The sequence below is a fragment of the Crocodylus siamensis genome, chromosome 1 (genome assembly GCF_052110815.1).
Source record: "Crocodylus siamensis isolate JL-2025a chromosome 1, ASM5211081v1, whole genome shotgun sequence".
NCBI lineage: Eukaryota > Metazoa > Chordata > Crocodylia > Crocodylidae > Crocodylus > Crocodylus siamensis.
This window is the reverse complement of record NC_143395.1, coordinates 278367929-278385673: the sequence shown is the minus strand read 5'-3', so window position 1 is coordinate 278385673 and position 17745 is coordinate 278367929. Positions and strand designations below refer to the sequence as shown.

Below are 17745 nucleotides of genomic sequence, written 5' to 3'. Positions count from 1 at the left end.
TGCCACATTACCATTCAGCTCTTTTTCTAGACTAGGGATTGGCAACCTAGATCTGACCCATGGTACATCAGCTTTTTTCTCATATAGCAGCATGGGGTGTTGCCCACGGTTGCACTGCACCGTGTCACACCTTAGCTGGACAGCCAGATGCTTTGTCCATGTTAGGTAACAGCTGGGCAGCAGAGAGAAGTCTAGGCATCTGGGTCCTAGTGCTGCTCACATTCAATGTGAGCTGGGTCACTCTGACCTGCTGCTGGAAAACATTGCTGACCCCTGTTTTAGGCCACCTAACTTTGTAGCTCTGTGATCACTCTACTACTGACTTCCTTCCACATTTAAAAACATTTTATTGACACTTCGTATTTCCTTCATAGTCTTGTCCTTATAAACTTTCATGAAATAAAATGCCTGTCTTACGCTATTTCTCCTACTTCTGTGGCCATGAAATTAATTCAATAGTTAAAAATACTGGATCAGCATATTTACCAAGTGAAATGTTATGGATTCTGTGTGGTCTTAGGCCTCATGCAGATATTCAGTTTCTCCGGGTAGAGTTGCTGCACTCTAGGAGAAATCATTGAGTGTACAGATGTTCAAATTTTTTCTCCTGAAGTAAAAATAGCCACTCCAAGAGAAAAATCACCTGGGTAACAACAAGGGTTAAATTACTCCCAGGAGAGTTTCTTCTGAGAGCGTGAATGTCTGTACTTGCTGTGCCCCTCTTTCAAGAGAACATAGTTCTTCAGCATCTCCGCCATCTTCGTCGGAGGCTGTGTCACTCCTAGACTCTGGTGCTCTAGTAGGGAACAAGACACATTCCCTTCACAGTCCACATGTTGTGCTGCAGGGAGACATAAGCTAATCATGAACAGTCTGAGGCAGTTAATCAGGGCCACGCTATATACTGCTGCCATCTTTTGCCAGGTAGACTAAAGGAGCCTGCAGAGCACAAGACCCCCCCCCCCCACCTGCACAGTGTCAGCACTTACAGGGTGTCCACTGTTCAAATTTCTATATATGCAGCTCTAGGTAAAATTTATCTACCAGGAGAACAAACCTGGCAGATTCCTCCAAGATTATTTGAATGTGTATGCACAGCTTCATTAGTTTCTGCGCTGGGTTTTGCCAGCAGTGACTAGTAGCTTTACTAAGCTGATTTGCTCTATATTAGAGATGAAAAATCACTACATGACTTTTAAAGAAATGTTAATGCTTAAGAAAGTAGTGTATCGGATTCTTCCATTTATCCAAAGCACAGCTACAACAACCAGCAAGTCTTTTAACATTGTATAGTGCACCAGAATTAGTTTTCTTCAAAGAGCTATAGAATTTTTTTTTTTTAGAAAGATGGCTATGGACATAACATTTGATGTATACTGTGATCTTTTGTTAAACTATTAGAAAGTTTGTTTGGCTGGACTCTTAAACTGCAGAATCAAAGGCTGTTTATACATGTGCTTCGGCAGTAGGGGGCAAGATGTTTTAATCAGAGTGGCTTCGAGAGCCACTCTTACTAAAGTGCTCAGAGCATTGTGTGTATCACTATATACTTTTCTGGTGTTTCCTAAAATTTCTATTTTTTGTAGTAATACTATAAATGTTATGAACATTTTCCGAAACATTTTCCGAAACATTTCTGAATAATTAACTGATTACCAGTAATATCTTCCTTCAAGACACTGCTGATGCATCAGGGGGACATTGGGGGAGGGGAAGGTAGGGGGGGCACTTGCCCCTTCCCATATTTAATGTTCATTGATTTTATTTATGGAAAGCAGCAGGGAGGTAAAGGGGGAAAAATGAGGGGTTGTAGGAGGCACCATGCATATGTGTGTGCATGCATACATGCACCTGGCAGTACATCCAAGAAGGGTGGTGGAAACAGTTCTGGCAGCTGCATACAGGTAAGTCTATGGGACAGGGTGGGGTGGAGGGGAAGGGGTGGTTAGAGAGTAAGGGCTTGGAGAGTGTCCCAGTGTCATTGGGGCCAAGCTCTGGTGAGCCCAAACCAGCCCTGTACCATCAGGAACCCCCAATGGCACAGGGTGGTCTGGGCATAGCAGAACTTAATACACAGCCCTGTTGGCACAGGACTGGTCCAGGCCATAAAGGGCCAAGCTCTGGTGAGTCTGGACCAGCCTTGCACCGTTGGGGCAAGGGCTAAACTCCAGAAAGCCCACATACCCTTTGCCCCATACATCCAACCCCTCCCTCCCACACACACACATGCCCTCTGCCCACACACCAGTTTTCTTGCTAGTTTCCTTCATGTGTAGCTCTTTCTTACTATTACATAGTATCATAAAAATGACATTAAAAGTAGCTCTATAACAGAAATCAAAACTCCTTTGTCTCTTGATTACCTGCTATGTACCTCACTGCGTACCACTGGCACCTTTACATTATGCGCCTTCCCCAACATTATTAACAGTCACCAGTCACCTGTGTTTCAAGATGTGTTAATTCTTAATTAAGGGCGACTATCTCCTTATTACTGAAATTGTTACTTCTAGCAGTGAGCTTTACAAATGCTATTTATCAGAATCAAAGCAGTGCTTGAAGTAATCGGTGACACTGAAATTTCTAATTTTTATATGATTGGAGTTTTGTTTCCATTTCTACTAAGTTTGAATTTACTGGTAAACATTTAAATTCTCTGCATGTAGAGTAAAAATAAAATAAGTGCAAATAATGTTTTGTGATATAGATTGAAGCGAAGGAGGTTTATGCACAAAGACAAAGTCTGCTGAAAGATATTGAAACGATAAGAACCAGAGAGGCAGAAGTGAAGCAAAGAATTGAAGCTTTTGAAATGTGAGTTACTCAGGGTCACAAATTTAGCTTTGTTGCTTTGCTTTGTTTTTGGAAAACATGTTTCAAGATGTGGCATATTTTATTTAATTGAAATATGTTTTTATTTTGCTATTATATGCCACATCTGCTGAGTAATACCATACAGCTGTGTATAGCAGCAGAGGCTTCCTATGCTAAGAGAGGCTTCTTGTTCTCTCACCAAAGAGGCTGGTGCTACTTCAGAGAAACCAAGAAAGTGGATGTCTGCTTTGAAGTCATGAAATTAGAGCAAAGTGTAGTATTAGGTCTAAAAAGGCATCTCTAGTGACAGTTTACATTTGTACTGATGCTTGTGTTCTTCATAATATTAACTGTGAATATCTGCTTGGTAAAATTGTTTTTCCTTTTGTAATTTAAATAACCCAAAAAATTAATTCCTGCCAACTTCTCAATAGTTCCCAATCTTTTTGTTTCTATTCATCATGTTTTTGTGAGAAGAAAGGAGAGCAGACTTTTTACTTTGAGAAAAATATTTCTTTTGTTAGCCAGCAGAGGGTGTGGATGAAGTAGTATAGTCCTTGGCCATTCTGAAATGGCAGAGATAATCAGTATCTTTTCTATAATGCTTCTGAGTTTTGAGCAGTTTCAGATCTGGGAAACTGAACCTGAACCACTACAGGATAACTGCACAGTTTCTTAGTTCTGTGTCCTTAATAAGACAACTTTGTAGGCTTGGCTGTTTTCTGTTTGTAATGAACAATAATTACAGACACCAATCATCATTTTTAATTGCCCCAAACTAACCTATTACATTTTTTTATTTCAAATGTTATGTTATTAAAAAAATACTTCCTGAAAGTCCTGGTGCGTCATTGTTAGTATAATTGCTCACTGTCAATATGTTTTTGATTATTTCAGTGCAAAGAAGCTTCAGGAAGAAAAAAATAAGGCTATTGATGATGCGTTGCGACGTCGGGAGGTTGCTGTGAAAAATATTGAGGAGACTTATGACCAAAGACTTAAGAATGAACTCCTGAAGTAATTTGTTTTTATCTTGGAGACGAAATATTTTATATGAAAATTGAATAATATATTCTGTAGGAGACGTATGAGAATTGTAGTGAAGCAAGAACTTGTGTGTGTGTGTGTGTGTGTGTGTATAAGTACATATGTACATATATGTGTATATGTATGCGTGTGTGTGTGTGTATAGAGGTTGAGAGAGAGAGAGATTTTTATTTTAATTAGTTTGTCACTTGTTTACCTCTCACTTACTATAAACACAGAAATAATTTGCAGCTAGCAAAAAGTGCAGCCTGTTCAGTGATGTTCTACCCACAAGCCTTTAGAATTTTAAGTGAGTCAGACTTCCAGGCTTCTGTATGGGAGGAAGAAAGTATGTTAATTTGTGCAGATGGACAGGTAAATGCAGAGTAGCTTTGGTTATTTTGGCCACTGCTTGGAGGAATTGGGGGGACAAACTCAATATTAATAGGGTATAAGTGGTTACTTATGGAAGCAAATGATTGCACACTTAAAAATCAATTCAAAAGAGCTCCTATCATAAAAATTATTAAATTTTTAAAAACTGGCTGTTTGATGCTGTCCTGTACGTTTTTGTTACTTCTTTTTTTTTGGTCTGCTGATAGCTATTAAACCATAACCCTGTCCACAGATACAATCTTTAGCTTCATCTACTAATGTTTTGTTAAATGCTTTTGAATCTTAAGATGGAAGGGCTGTTTTAAGAGTATGGTGTATTTATTTATTAAAATTACAGAGATTTTAAAAACGTTTTTGGCACTATATGTGCAGAAAGACACAATTCCTCTAAAAATTCTGACAGTCAATATTCCTTTTGTCCGGTAGCTATAATATTGAAGCTGACATTAAAATATTATTGCCTATACCACCTATAACACCAGTGATTGATTGTTGTATTATGAAGGTACAAAGCTTAAAGAGAACTAGTAACTGGAATCAAAAGAAAAAAAATAGAAAAAATATGGCAGACCTACATATAATTATTTGAAAGTAAATTAATATTTTTTGGTTTATAAAAATGAGAAAAGCCCATTATTTTCATGAATAAGTGATTTAATTATAAGGTCACATGTTCTGACATTTGTATATGATTAGTTATAATGATAAAAGTATGCATTAAAATATTTGAGATAATGAAGACAGTATGAACCATGATTAGATTCTCTGTGATTAATATTTGCTGAGAAATGAGGATAGACTTCTCTTTTTCATGTAGAAATGAAGTTAATGGATTAGAAATGGGAGAACTGTTTATTTTTATATTCACCTTCAAATAACACAAGCAGTATCAGGACCTCAGTGATTTCAACTTTTATAAAGTCACAAGAAGATGTAGCTGCCTCACAGTGCTCATAATCTAAGTAAGGTCTGATTCTATGAACTACACACCCTAGGCTCCGTAGATTTCAGTGGGCACATCTACATCAGATGCTTACTATGCATTAGCCTAATAACACTGTGCACTAGTGCGTCATGGCAAAAACCGTGCTAATAGCCTACTGCGCAGTGTTATTAGGCTAATGCGCAGTAGGTATCACTAAATAATCGTGTGCTGGCACTACTGTACAGTAACTCTAGGTACCGTACATTTAGTTAGTACTTAATTAAGCAAGTACTAAACTAAATGTGCAGTATCTAAGGTGCATTAATAAATGTGTAGACATGCCCAGTGGGACCTAAGGGCTCCTATCATTTACAAGATAAGGAGCTTCAGTTCTACTAGAATTAATAGATATAAAACTTCTAATCATTAATGTGGAAGTTGGGAAATTACGGCGGGGGCGGTGGTTTCTTTCGGATTTTTGGAAATTACAGTCGGGTTTTCTTTTATTCTTAGATACCAGCTTGAGCTGAAGGAAGAATATATAGCCAGAACCACTAAAGTTACTGAAGATGAAAAAAAGAATAAAGGTAACTAATATATTTAATTTTAAGTACCACATCTATTGTTTATCTTGTAGTTTATTAAAATGGCAATAAGTCAGTTCCACCGTGGCACTTTCAGTTTCTCTGAGCCCCCACAGCTCAGGGCAGAGCAGCCTGTGCTGCTGAGCCCCCATGGCCCGGGGCATAGCAGGCTGTATGGGGTCTGCCTCCCTGTCCCACAGGGCCTGCAGGAAGGGCGGCAATGCTGTGGACCCAGCAGGAGAAGCAGTGGCCCGAACAGCCAAAGACACCTATTTGGGTGTCTCGGTTAACAAGCATATTTTGTTATCTGGCACCCCCCATTCCCAGGGGATGCTGGATAACAGAGCTTTTACTGTAGTACATTTAAATGAAGCTCTTGACAGATAGAGGTCAGAAGATCATCTTTAAATTTATATGATGGTGTCCTAAATAGTATGTGATCATGTAATTAAAGGCTGCATCCTAGTACATAAGTACAAAGGGGCAGATACCAGAGCAACCTTAATTCCAGTTTTTCATAAAATTCAAACTTTAATTTTCAGTTGATGTAGATGCTTGTGTGTAGTATGTTAGCAAATTTTCACTCAGACTCTTTATTCTCCCAACAGAGAAGGCCATGCTTTTGCATGAAGAGGCTGTTGCTGTTAATTCTAAAAAGGAAGAACTCAAGCAAGCAATATCTCATGCAAAAGAACTGGAGGTAATTATGAGTCCAGATTTAGAGCAGCTGTGCATTTGAACTGTGTTCTTGTACATTTTCAGGAGAGATGTATAAAATAACTTCCCATCATTGTGCTATATTACCATATTTACCATCTAATAGAAGATGAACCTGATTATAAGATGATCCCCCCCGCAATAAATACATTCTGTATGCAGAAAATTTATAAATTCGTTATCATTTTCCAGATCTAAAATCTAATTATTGGAGTCTTGCGTTGAATTTTTCCCCCTCCTACTGTTGCAATAGGGAAAATAAACCTGGGAGGTCAGGTAGCTCTTTGCTCTCTGCTTCCCTCCAACTTTTCCCCTAGCTGCCCCTTCAGCCTCTCCTTACTGTCAGACCCTGCTCTCCCTGAGCGCACAGAAGTGAGACTTGTAATTTACTATATCCTTCATTGTGCCAGGCCCCACTAGAGTCCAGAGCGTTTCAATCTATGGTATTCCTGCAGCTCAGCACTGCTCTGTATACTTCAGATATTTTATGCCTCCCGCAACAAAGAATCCATGTGCTAATTAGCCCCACCCAGGACTGGAACTAGGTGTTCTTGTCAGAAGTCCTAGGATGCTCCAAAAATTTATATGAAGATGAGGCACAGGGCAAATGGGTCTGGCTTCACTTCATGGAGGATGGGCCACATTAATTATATGCACCAGGCTGAGAGAGGGGGCAACAGAAGGATTCTGGGTGAGCTATATGAAATGTTGTAGCTCACCGTGACTTGAAGAAATATTGGCAGTGAGTGGGACTTCACTTAATGGGCCTTATTGTATGTCTTATTCAAATGGGCTGCAAAAACCTACTCTTGTCATAGGTTTCCATCATTATGTTTGCCTTGTGAGGGTCATGTGTTTTAGAGGCACGTTCAGTGTTGGCTGCTTTTAACCAACTTCGTAGTTAGTTTTCATCTCTGAGCACATGTTGCTTTTGGTAGTAGTTTAATGATAAATGATGAGGGGGAAAAATCTACCCCTATATTGCACATACATTAACAAATATATTTTAAATAAGTTTCTAACAGTATAAGTTTTTAACACTATTTTTGTCCACAGCTAGAACTAGAGTCAGTAAAAGCTCAAGTTCTGTTGGTAAGCAAACAGAACCATTCACTGACAGAAAAATTGAAAGAGGTCGTAGACTATTCCTTTTTAAAGGAAGAGAAACTGGAGCTTCAGGTGCAGAATAAACTACTTAGACAACAGCTGGAGGAAATTCGTAATGAAAACCAGCATCTGAGAGACAGTAGGATTTTATTTTTATTTTTTTCCTTACTTGGTAGAACATTATACAATTCCCATTAAAATAAACTTAATGGTATTATTGTTAGCAAACTACTAATATAGGTAAGTGAAATGACTAATGTTTTAAAAGAAGCCTTCATGATACTTGGCTTTGCTCTTTTTTGTTTTCATCTTTATATTTCTTTTTTCTTAAGTTTTTAGTATCACACTTGCTAGGTAAAGGTTGGTCATAAATACACTTGTAGACTTTGTGGAAGTCTTGGACTTCTATTACAGACTTTCTGGTGACTTTGGGCTACTTATTTATCATTATCATCATTAATATAATATTTGTACCTTTATCTAGAATCCTTTATCTAGCATTAAGAGAACAGTCCTTGCAATGAAATGCTTACAGTCTAAATAAGTCAAAGTGACAAAGGAATTACCATTATCCACATTTTACAGATAGGGAAAGAAGGCAGAGATTAATATCCCTCCTGTCCTTTCTCTCCCTTCCTTTGTGTCTACCAGAAACTTGCATCAGTATTTCCAATAATAGCTTTATTTATTGTGGCTAGTAGAGGACAACTTACTGCACATGACCTTTCTGGTATATTTGTCTATGTAGAATAACAAACTACTCAGACTATGTAGTAATGTGCTACAGTGACATAGCGTTGGCAGGCACAAACTGTGATGCTGCAGCTATGTCACTGTCAAGAGTCCCTCCAAGCTGTGCGTGTGTGCGGCCACACACAATTTAATACCGTGCAGCACACTAACTTTTATTAATGCTGTGCACCTGCCCAGAGAGGAGCTGGGCTGCGGCACAGCATGGCGAGGTGGGGGCTGGGGGTGGAGCTGGGGCCTGGCATGGGCTCAGCCAGCACTGGAGAACTGCTCTGCTTCCCAGCCCCAAGTCCAAGTGCCGCCTCACTCCCGGAGCAGGGACACGTTTGGAGCTTGGCTTCCCCAGATCTCAGATTATATGCTGCAGGCAGCAGTGGCTCGAGACAGCCAAGAGTGCACCCTGACACTTTACTCCTCTTCAGACAGCACATTGCTCTCCCAGCAGCAGAGTTTACACAGCCCGATGCAGCACGGTCGGATTCACTTTGGTTACCTGCAGCAGGTAAGGGTACACAGGGGAGAGCAGGATGGTGCAGAACCTAGGTCTGCATCAGAGGAAAAGGAACAGGTGCAAGGAATTGTTCCTAACTATGACGTAGTTTGGGGGTGCTGGTTCCAGCTGTTTTGGTCTAAGGACATAGGCAGACAAGATGCTTTAGGTAAGTTATATCACACTTACCCAAAGCACCTTGTCTAACCATGACATAAGATTCCTGTGTCACGAATGGGGAGCCCTCATTACCGGCTCCAGGGAACTGCTCCGCTCCCCAGCCCCCAGTCTTGTGCTTGGAGGATTATTGCAAAATCCATTGCATGAGGATTCTAGTCTACACTTCCAAGAGGAAATATTAAATGACAGTGTAGTAACAATGATGCTGTAGGGTCGCATGTAGATGTGTTCACTGTGTTGTACACGTATAGATAGACTGTAGAACAGGCAGAAATGTACATCAAATTAAGGTGTACAGAAGACGGGACAAGTATATTCAGGTATGTTACTTGCCACATAGGAATCTCCTACCCAGGTCTTCTTGGATCTGAAAGAGGCACTCGGAAAATTTGGTCTCTAAAAGAAACAGAAATCCCAATTAGTATATACCAGGGATCAGTAACCTATGGATGATCTGGTCTGTGGCAACCAGAATGGAGAGCACTTGTCCTCACATCAGCCTCACAGCCCCCAGTGCAGTCACCTCTCCCCAAAGCAGTGGCATCTCGCATGGGAGGGAAGTGTCACAAAGCCCACTATAATTCAAGGGGTTTGTGTATAGAGGTATCTGGAGAGCTATACTGTTTGTTTCACTGCTTTTAGTTTGTTTCGCTGATATGATATGTTTGGTCTCATTTAAAAAAAATAATGTTATGCTGTGTTCATTTTTAACACTCCTTTCTCTGTATGGCTACATTATGCTGTCTGTATATAACTTTATGATTTTGAACATGATTTAGCCCAGGAATATTCAGCTCCTGTCCCTTAGGCTAAATTTGGTCTGAGGAGCAATGTGATCTGGCCCACGTGGCTTCCCAAGGATCTGGAAATTTGGGGCCAGGGAAAACAGTAGCAGTAACACTTCTGTCCCTCACTGGCAAATTTCCAAGCTCTGCAGGCCAGATGATGTGGTTCCATGTGTCTGACTCATGCAGGGCTGGGACTGGAGTAGCAGGCTTGATTCTGGTGAACCATGAACCAATCCTGCAGCACTGATGCAGGCTGCAGGACTGAAAGGTTTGCCGCCACTAGTTTAGCCAAAGTAAATGAGGCTGAATAAGTGATGCTAAATACACAGGGAAAATGGGGTGGGCAAACCTGCTCAGTATCTTTCCATTGTTTTACTAGGTGAGAGACAATTGCCATTCTCTGCCACAGGCTGACAGGACTACTGGTGGGATGAGCACCCAAGTAGTTATCTACCTGTAATAGGAAAAACAACTCTATGGTAGCTAAGACATCTTAGAGCAATGGACCCTTAGCTAGAAGAATTCCAGCTGCACTGTTGGGAAGTAAATATCTAGAAAATGGAGACTCCTGAGGAATAGGGACAGTGCTGTTGCAGGGAGCGGGGACTGGCGTGGAAGTATTTAGGGAACTGTGTTGGAGATAGGGCTTTTGGATTATCCCAAATTCTGGGAGAGGACATGTCCCAGTGGTCAGGGCTGGCAGGATTGGCAGGAAGGCTGATCTCTGAAAATGCTGGCAGGTCTCTCTGAAGGACTAGGATGAGAAGCTAAGAAACTTTAATTTGTCTTTTTGTTTGGTCTTCAAACTTATGGTCAGTTTTTCTTGTATAATTGTTTTCTCCTATATAATAATCCTTTTGTTGTTTTGTCTCTGTACTGAGGCTGAGGCTTGTGAGATTAAAGTTGCCCATGAAAAACCATGGTCTGTTCCTTAAGATGAGCCATGGGATAGCAAGAATTGGGTCTCTTGCGAGTACTGTGTGGATGGGTTTGTGGGGTAGAAGGGGAGGCTTGAAGCTGGTGAGGTCTACCAGTTGGTGGTGCACCGGAGGGAGGAACAAAGCGAGTATACCCAAGCAGGTAGGATCAGCAGCCAGTGGCAGCCTGCCGTTGGTAAAAGCCCTGGTATATACTGCAGCAGTATGTGCCTATATAGATTTGTTGGAATTTAGAAAAGTATTTCAGTTTTGTTCCTAAAGGGGTTACTATAAATAATGAGAGTATATTGCTTATAATATTGTAAACTATTTCTTGACATTGTTCTTTTATATGACAGAACTAACTCAGCCATCAGCTGAATATCTGGCCTGCCAAGCGGAGTTGAAGAGAACTGAACATGCTAGAAAGCTGGAACAGGAAGAGTTTGTAAACCACAAACAACTCCTAGAAAAGCAACTACAAACGGAGGTAAAATCTTCTTTTTTACCTAATTAGAATGAGAAATGTTTCTTTTTTATGTCATTTTGTAAACATGCCCATCCCAACACATATCTAGTATGAATTCAGGTGGTACTTTGTTGTATTGTTTTAGCTTTTCATTATTTAAGCGCATAAAAATATATTTTCAGCCAATTTGGCGCAAAATAGAAGCATCAGTGCTAGTTTACTGTAAGTCAATACAGCTGATGAACCTGGAAGAAGGAAAAAACCCAACCTAGAAAGCCCCTGCACATTTTGTACTAAACAAAATGATCTGTGGTGGTAGAAATAAAGTTTTGAAAGAAATAAGTCTCCCTGGATAGGAGACATTTTAAACAAGTGTTGAAGATTAGAAAAGTTTGGATAAGATTTTTCCTTTCAAAATCTCTTGCAGGTCGAGCGGTGCACACAATTAAAGAGCCAACTATTAGACTGTGAAGCTACTATCAGAAAGTTAAATATTCAGGTTGAGGATCTGAAAGTGCAACTGAAGCAAACCCAAACAGGTTTGTATTATTTAGCTTTTTAACTGAGTGTATAAAGACCTTTTCATTTGTACAAATTCTTCCAATGGTTTGAAAAGTAACTGAGGCAGAAAGGGATCAATCTATGAGTAATAAGTTACTACTCATAGTTTGTGAATCTGTGTAATTACTCATAAGGTGTGAATTCTGTAGGGTGCAAATTAGAACTTTAATTTTCAGCTAATTGAGATTCTTGTGTGTAGTAAGCAGGGATCCTGTTTTTCTCTGCTTAGAAATCCTAACTTCTCAGATAAAAATCCCAGCATTCTCTTAAACCCCCCACAAGACCATGTTTTTCCACAAGTAAAATAAAATGCCGCTATAGATAGATAGTGGTGTTTCATATACATATCTCTATCTATAGATAGATAGAAGTATCTGTTGAACACAGTGTTTTATTCATATATTTACAATTTTAAAGCAATTTGAAAGCCTGCCAGTGCCTTAATCACTATAATAAAATACATTCTAAATACCTATATATTGGCATTTGATTTTGGTTTTTTTCATCATGGAAAATCAGAGCTCCCCTTGCCCCCTTCGCTTCCCCTGCTCCCTTCAGTCACCAAAACACAGGTCCAGCTGTGGCTGCCCCCCAACCCTGTTACTTTGTAGCACCAACCAGCCCTGATATGCTGGTGCCCTGCCTCTGCCCATGCCCCTGCTCCTCACTCCCAAGTCACAGTCCCCCCACCCCTGCTAGTGCTCCTCACTCCGGACCCGCTGCCCCCTCCCCTAGCATGTGGGGAATAGGGTGGATGTGTGGGAAAGAGGGTGTGGACACAGGCAATGTGTTGCGGGGGGGCACATGCCCCCCAAGATTCCTGTGCCCACAGCAGGGTGTGGGGATGCAGTGAGGTTGGATCAGCCCTGGACTCTGTGGGTATGCCTCTGTGGCTCAGCTTGTGGGACCTGGCATGGGAAGGAGCAGTGTGCTGCCATGGCCACCAACATGAAGCATGGCAGTGGAATTGTGCCCCATATTGCTGCCAAGTGGGCAGGAGGCACCTCACCGTGGCAGCTATGGCAATGTGGTGCTTCTTTCTACACCAGGTCCTTCCCACTGGGCTGCGGAGGCAGCTTCTGCCCGCCTGGAAGCAGGTGGTGGGCGCAGAAATCTTGGGAGGTGCATGCCTTCTCCATGTTGCCTTGGCCCCCTTGCTCCCCAACATGTCACCTGTGCTCCCCTGTCACATACTCTCTGTGCCGCCCCCCCCATGCTTTGCTTGTGATCCTTCCCCCCCACCTCCATAGACTTACCTGGAAGGAGCTGCAGGAGCTGATCTGCTTGCTGCTTGGTTGCCACATGCATGTATCCATGCATACATGCACAAGGCGCCCCCTGTGACCTCTTCCCCCAGCCCCAAGCAGACCCTTGCACACTGGAACTGTGCCCGCCCACAAGGGGAAACCTGTAGTTTTCCCTTGCAGGCTGGGAAGACTGCCTGCAAGGGAAAACTACAGGTTTTTATGCTATTATAAAATAATAGCATAAACCACATTCAGTATTTTTATATCAAAAGAAAATTAGCTTATGGATCAACAGTATGAATGCCACATTTCACACTGACCATTTAAAACAGACATTTATAAACTTTTACAGTGTAAGAGATGGTTGAAGGAGCTGTTGCTGCCAAGTGACATTGCACTCTGAGTAGTTTAATATGTTTTAGGTACGATAATTATTGAAGTACCAAAGAAATATTAGCCTTTTTAAGCATTTGGTATTTTTCCATCTGTTGGTTCTAAATATTTACTTACAAAAACAAATCAGTGATGACCTGAAGTTACACAGCAACATGAAATGCAGTATATCATATTTTCTTACATACAACACATAGTAAGTAACTGAATAGTAGTGGCTAGAGCAGGGGTGGGCAAAATGGTGGATCCAGATGGTGGCCAGATTCCATTTCCTAGCATCCCCTGTCCACATGGCTGGGGGCAGATTCCATGGAGACCCCAGCAGCAGCTGCCCTGTGATAGCAGGCGGCCAGGGTTTCTGTGAAGACTGGCCCCAGCAGTGCTGGCAGGTTGCAAAGCTGCTCTGGAGCCCGGCTGGGATCTCGTGGCAGTGACAGCATGATCCAGAGCCAGGGCAGAGCTGCGATCCGCAGTCTGCATGCTCTGAGCAGGGGTGTGCAGGCAGCGGATCATGGCTGTGCCTCAGCTTCTTGCAGCGGTGACAGGGTGGTCCAGAGCTGGGGCTGAGCTGTGATCTGCTGCTTGTATGCCCCTGCCTGGAACTTTGCCCTGGGTCTGGACCACGCTGTCACTGCTGTAAGATCCCAGCTGGGCTCTGGAGCAGCTCTGTGCCCTGCCATGTGCCCTACCAGCAGGGGCGGGGCTTGAGGGGGTTATAACCACCCCAAAATTCTCCGTAGCCCCCTGCAGCCACCCCTCCCAGTAGCATGGCTGCCTCTCTCCTTTCCCCTCCCACCCCACCCCCAGGTGCTGCTGCTGCTGTTGCTGCCTGCCAGTGCTGCTGGGGCTGGTGTCCTTGGAAACTCTGGCCCACGTGGCTACTGCTGGGGTCTCCATGGATACTGGCTCCAGCCACATGGGCAGATGTTGCTGGGAAATGGAGTGCACAGCTGGCCGGATCTGGCCCATGGGCCGGACTTTGCCCACCCCTAGGCTAGAGGAAGGAGCCTGCTTATTGTTCTGCTCCCTGTGAGTCGGACACAGATTTTACGTTCGCTTTTGTCTAGTAACTGGAAGATGGTTTTCTAAGTGTATTTCTTGCATATAATGCATATGGCAATTTCCAGCAACCTTTTTTGTGGTAGGGGGTGGGGGGAAGGTATATGTTGTATGTGAAGAAAAATGTTAATACCATTTTTAATTGCTTTCCTTTTATACTTTAAGTGGAAAAAATCCTACATTTTAAGATCAGTAGGTTAAATTTGTAAATATGAAATGTAAATCGCTTCTGAATCATGTGACCAAAATCAGAATTTAAATAATTCCTTTCCTTTCCCCCTAATCCCCTTGTTTTTATAGTTCTAGAAAATGAAGTGTATCGGAATCCTAAGCCTTCGCTTGTTGATCGTTCTGTCATTGACTTCACTGGTGATAAATTTGTACCTCATGACATTTATGTGGATGGTATATTCTTGAAAAACCGGGCTATGACTGATATCATTGAAGCAGATGCTGTTTTAAGAGTTGGTCATCACCAGCATTCACGGACACTTGGCACTTCCTCAGATTCTGATTTTGAATCTGTAGCCAAAACCAAGGCGAGGATAAAAGAGCTAGAGAAAGAGGCAGAGTACTTGGAAGAAGCATACAGAAATTACCAGACTAGAATCATTCAGGGTACAGTTTGTAGCACACCTACAAAGACTAAATCTGCTATACCTGTACAGTGTGCTGTTGGTAGAGTCCCTTTGACGTCTCAGCGTGAAGTTTTATTTGTAGAAGACAACCTTGGTTCCCAACATTTTGCTTTTAGCAGTTCTAAAGACCAGAGGTATGATGAATCAGCTGGCCACAATGACGTCTTGAAAAATCATCTAACTCCACCACGAGAAAGAGTTTCTCCGTCAAGACGTCTTTCTTCTACTCCTCTTTCAAAAGTAGAGAGAAACATCAATAACAAGATAGTTTCTGAAGGTAAACTACTATTTCTCATGGTTTGGCTTGTGCATAATTCAGTTCCGGCAGGATTCGTCTAGGTCCCTTCCGACTCATTGATTCTATGATTTAAAAATGATGATTATGTATTAATTTATCATTTGCTTCTTAAGGGCAGGTGAATGCTACAGGCAAAATATGACAATTAGAAAACTAAGTTTTGATGAAAATGCGAGCCGCAAAAGTATGGAGGAGATCAAGTGTACTGCTCTTTAATTTAATCCATTTTAAATGGGCAATTGGAGTAAAATCATGATATGCTGCAGCTGTAATGTACTGTGGCTATCACTGTTTTTGTTATAACTTAGTATCTGCTTTTGTACTCTGGGTGAATTTAACTTTGATTTCACAGCTGTAGTAAAACTCCCTGTATACTATATATCACTGTTGTGATATTGCATGTAAAATACATTAAAAGAAAATTCAGGTTGTAAAATATTAGACTAAGAAGATGTATAATGCCAGAAATAATATGGTCTATGCAACCTGAGCTTTTCCCAACCTGGTATATGCATTTGAAAAACACTCTTCAAGGATATGTAGCTTACACAGAACCCCTATCTCACCCAAAGCTGTTGACTGTAGGATTGCTGCTTCTTTTTTTTGTAGAATTTTAACATTATATATGAATGAAGCAGGGGTTTTCAGGGAGAGTATAGTTTTATGGTTAAGGCATTAAATGCAGCCATAGATAACTGGATTCGACAGGTTTCTCTTGCTTTATGTGGGTTCTGTACGTGCGAAATTGCTCTTATGCTACGACCCCTTTTATACCAAAAATTAATTATATGCAAGGGAAATTCACTCTTATGTGATCAGTGTGGTGGAAGCCTGAGCAGTTTACTCCCTGTTGCAGCTGCGCCGTGCCCCCTGCCTGCTCGGCAGTGAGACGCATGTGGCTGCGCATGGCTCTCGGGGCAACAGGGCTCAAAGTGCAGTGGCAGCCTCCTTCGCCCCGTGCACACTAAATGTTCACCATCACCCTTTGCTTGTGTGTACTGTATGCTGTTGATGAGTACCAAAATTGTCTTGTTAAAGTGGTAAAAATGGGTCTGGGGGACAGTACAGTCGAGGTCTTGGAATGTATCCCTCCTTGTTGCATTGTAAAGTGGGTTCCCTTCATGCGAATTTGAGTTATGTGCCGTTTTCCAGAAACTCATGTACAGCATAAAGTGAGGGGAACCTGTATTCCTGTCTTTGGATGGAAAGCAATTACTTAAAGCAAAATTTTCAAAGGTGGTCACTAACCCTATGGTCTTCATTTTCTGGGTGCTCAGTTGACACCCTGGGTCTAATTTGCTGATAAGCTGATAGTAGTCACAGCTTTAACAGGTCAGTGGGAGCTTTTCTATGAACATATGCAATTGTTGTATATAACCTGATTTTTGAGTCCTTTGTATTACATGTCTCAAATCAAATATATGAAACTAGCAAATCTCTTTCTCCTTAATCTCTGTGCCTCAGTTCCCTAGCTCTAAAATGAGCAGGGGCTGAGTCAAGGTAAATTGCTATTTATGAAGTACTTCCATCCAGTAGTGACAAGCAAAGTAGTATAGCCCATGAGGAAATTAAACTTTTTTCCTTTGAATGTCTATGTCTTCAACTTCTGGTGGCATAGCAGTTTATGGTGGTTGAATCCATATCTTTGTGCCTTGGGGCTTTGCCTCCTAATAGAATATAAATGGAAATGGAGCAATTAACTGACCTATATACCATCTTATCATCAAAGATGAGAGATAGAGCTTGCTCATGGTATCAGGTTTAACGATATAGGTTTTACCTTTGTTGATATCTACAAATCCAGTAACTAATGAAGTCTAGTGTTATACATTTGTGGTAGTTATTCTTGTGATGAGTCAAAAGTGACTAGGTTTCATAGGTTGTTCTGTATGAGAGGTTGTTATGCCCCTCAATTTCAGCTGCTCCATCTGTGTTATTTAGTAAAAAGAAATGTTTAGGTATAGGGGATCCTCACAAAAATGTTCAGTAAACTCCAGAGTGAACAAAATAACATTTTTTTTGAGAAAAAATTGATGAGGCCTGTCTTAGAACTGGAAGGTAGGAGAGAATCACCCCTGGGAACTGCTCTGTTTCAGGTGGCCCTTGCTGCTGCCCCTTTGTACCTCTGAGGCAATTTTGGTTTTGGTGAGAGATTTCATCCTCTGCCTCAGGGCCATTTATGCTGAGAACGACAAATTCTGGTCCTTAAGAGAACACAGAAGTAAGTCTGTATAATACTGCTCCCAAAAGAAAAAGGGAAAATTGCATTCCCTTTGTTTCACCCAAAAGTCACAGCAAGTCCTAGAAATACAGGGCTGCAAGCCACCCTGAGGTCATCTTGTCCAATGGACTGCTCTATGGCTAGGTAAACATACCCGACCCATTG

General features: G+C 41.5%; 1 protein-coding gene across 8 annotated transcripts in view; it reads left to right on the top strand.

Annotated features, from left to right (window-relative positions):
* OFD1 (OFD1 centriole and centriolar satellite protein) overlaps nucleotides 1-17745 on the top strand; it is a 63303-nt gene that overhangs the window by 10495 nt on the left and 35063 nt on the right. For all 8 annotated transcript variants that reach the window (XR_016444289.1, XM_090063431.1, XM_090063448.1 and 5 more), the window contains 8 exons: nucleotides 2708-2814; nucleotides 3712-3831; nucleotides 5675-5748; nucleotides 6354-6445; nucleotides 7519-7708; nucleotides 11054-11184; nucleotides 11591-11702; nucleotides 14724-15338. Coding sequence is in view for 7 of the 8 variants with exons in the window: in XM_090063431.1 (XP_089919557.1) it covers nucleotides 2708-2814; nucleotides 3712-3831; nucleotides 5675-5748; nucleotides 6354-6445; nucleotides 7519-7708; nucleotides 11054-11184; nucleotides 11591-11702; nucleotides 14724-15338 (1441 nt within the window). In the remaining variant the exon portion in view is untranslated. The remainder of the gene's footprint in view (nucleotides 1-2707; nucleotides 2815-3711; nucleotides 3832-5674; nucleotides 5749-6353; nucleotides 6446-7518; nucleotides 7709-11053; nucleotides 11185-11590; nucleotides 11703-14723; nucleotides 15339-17745) is intronic.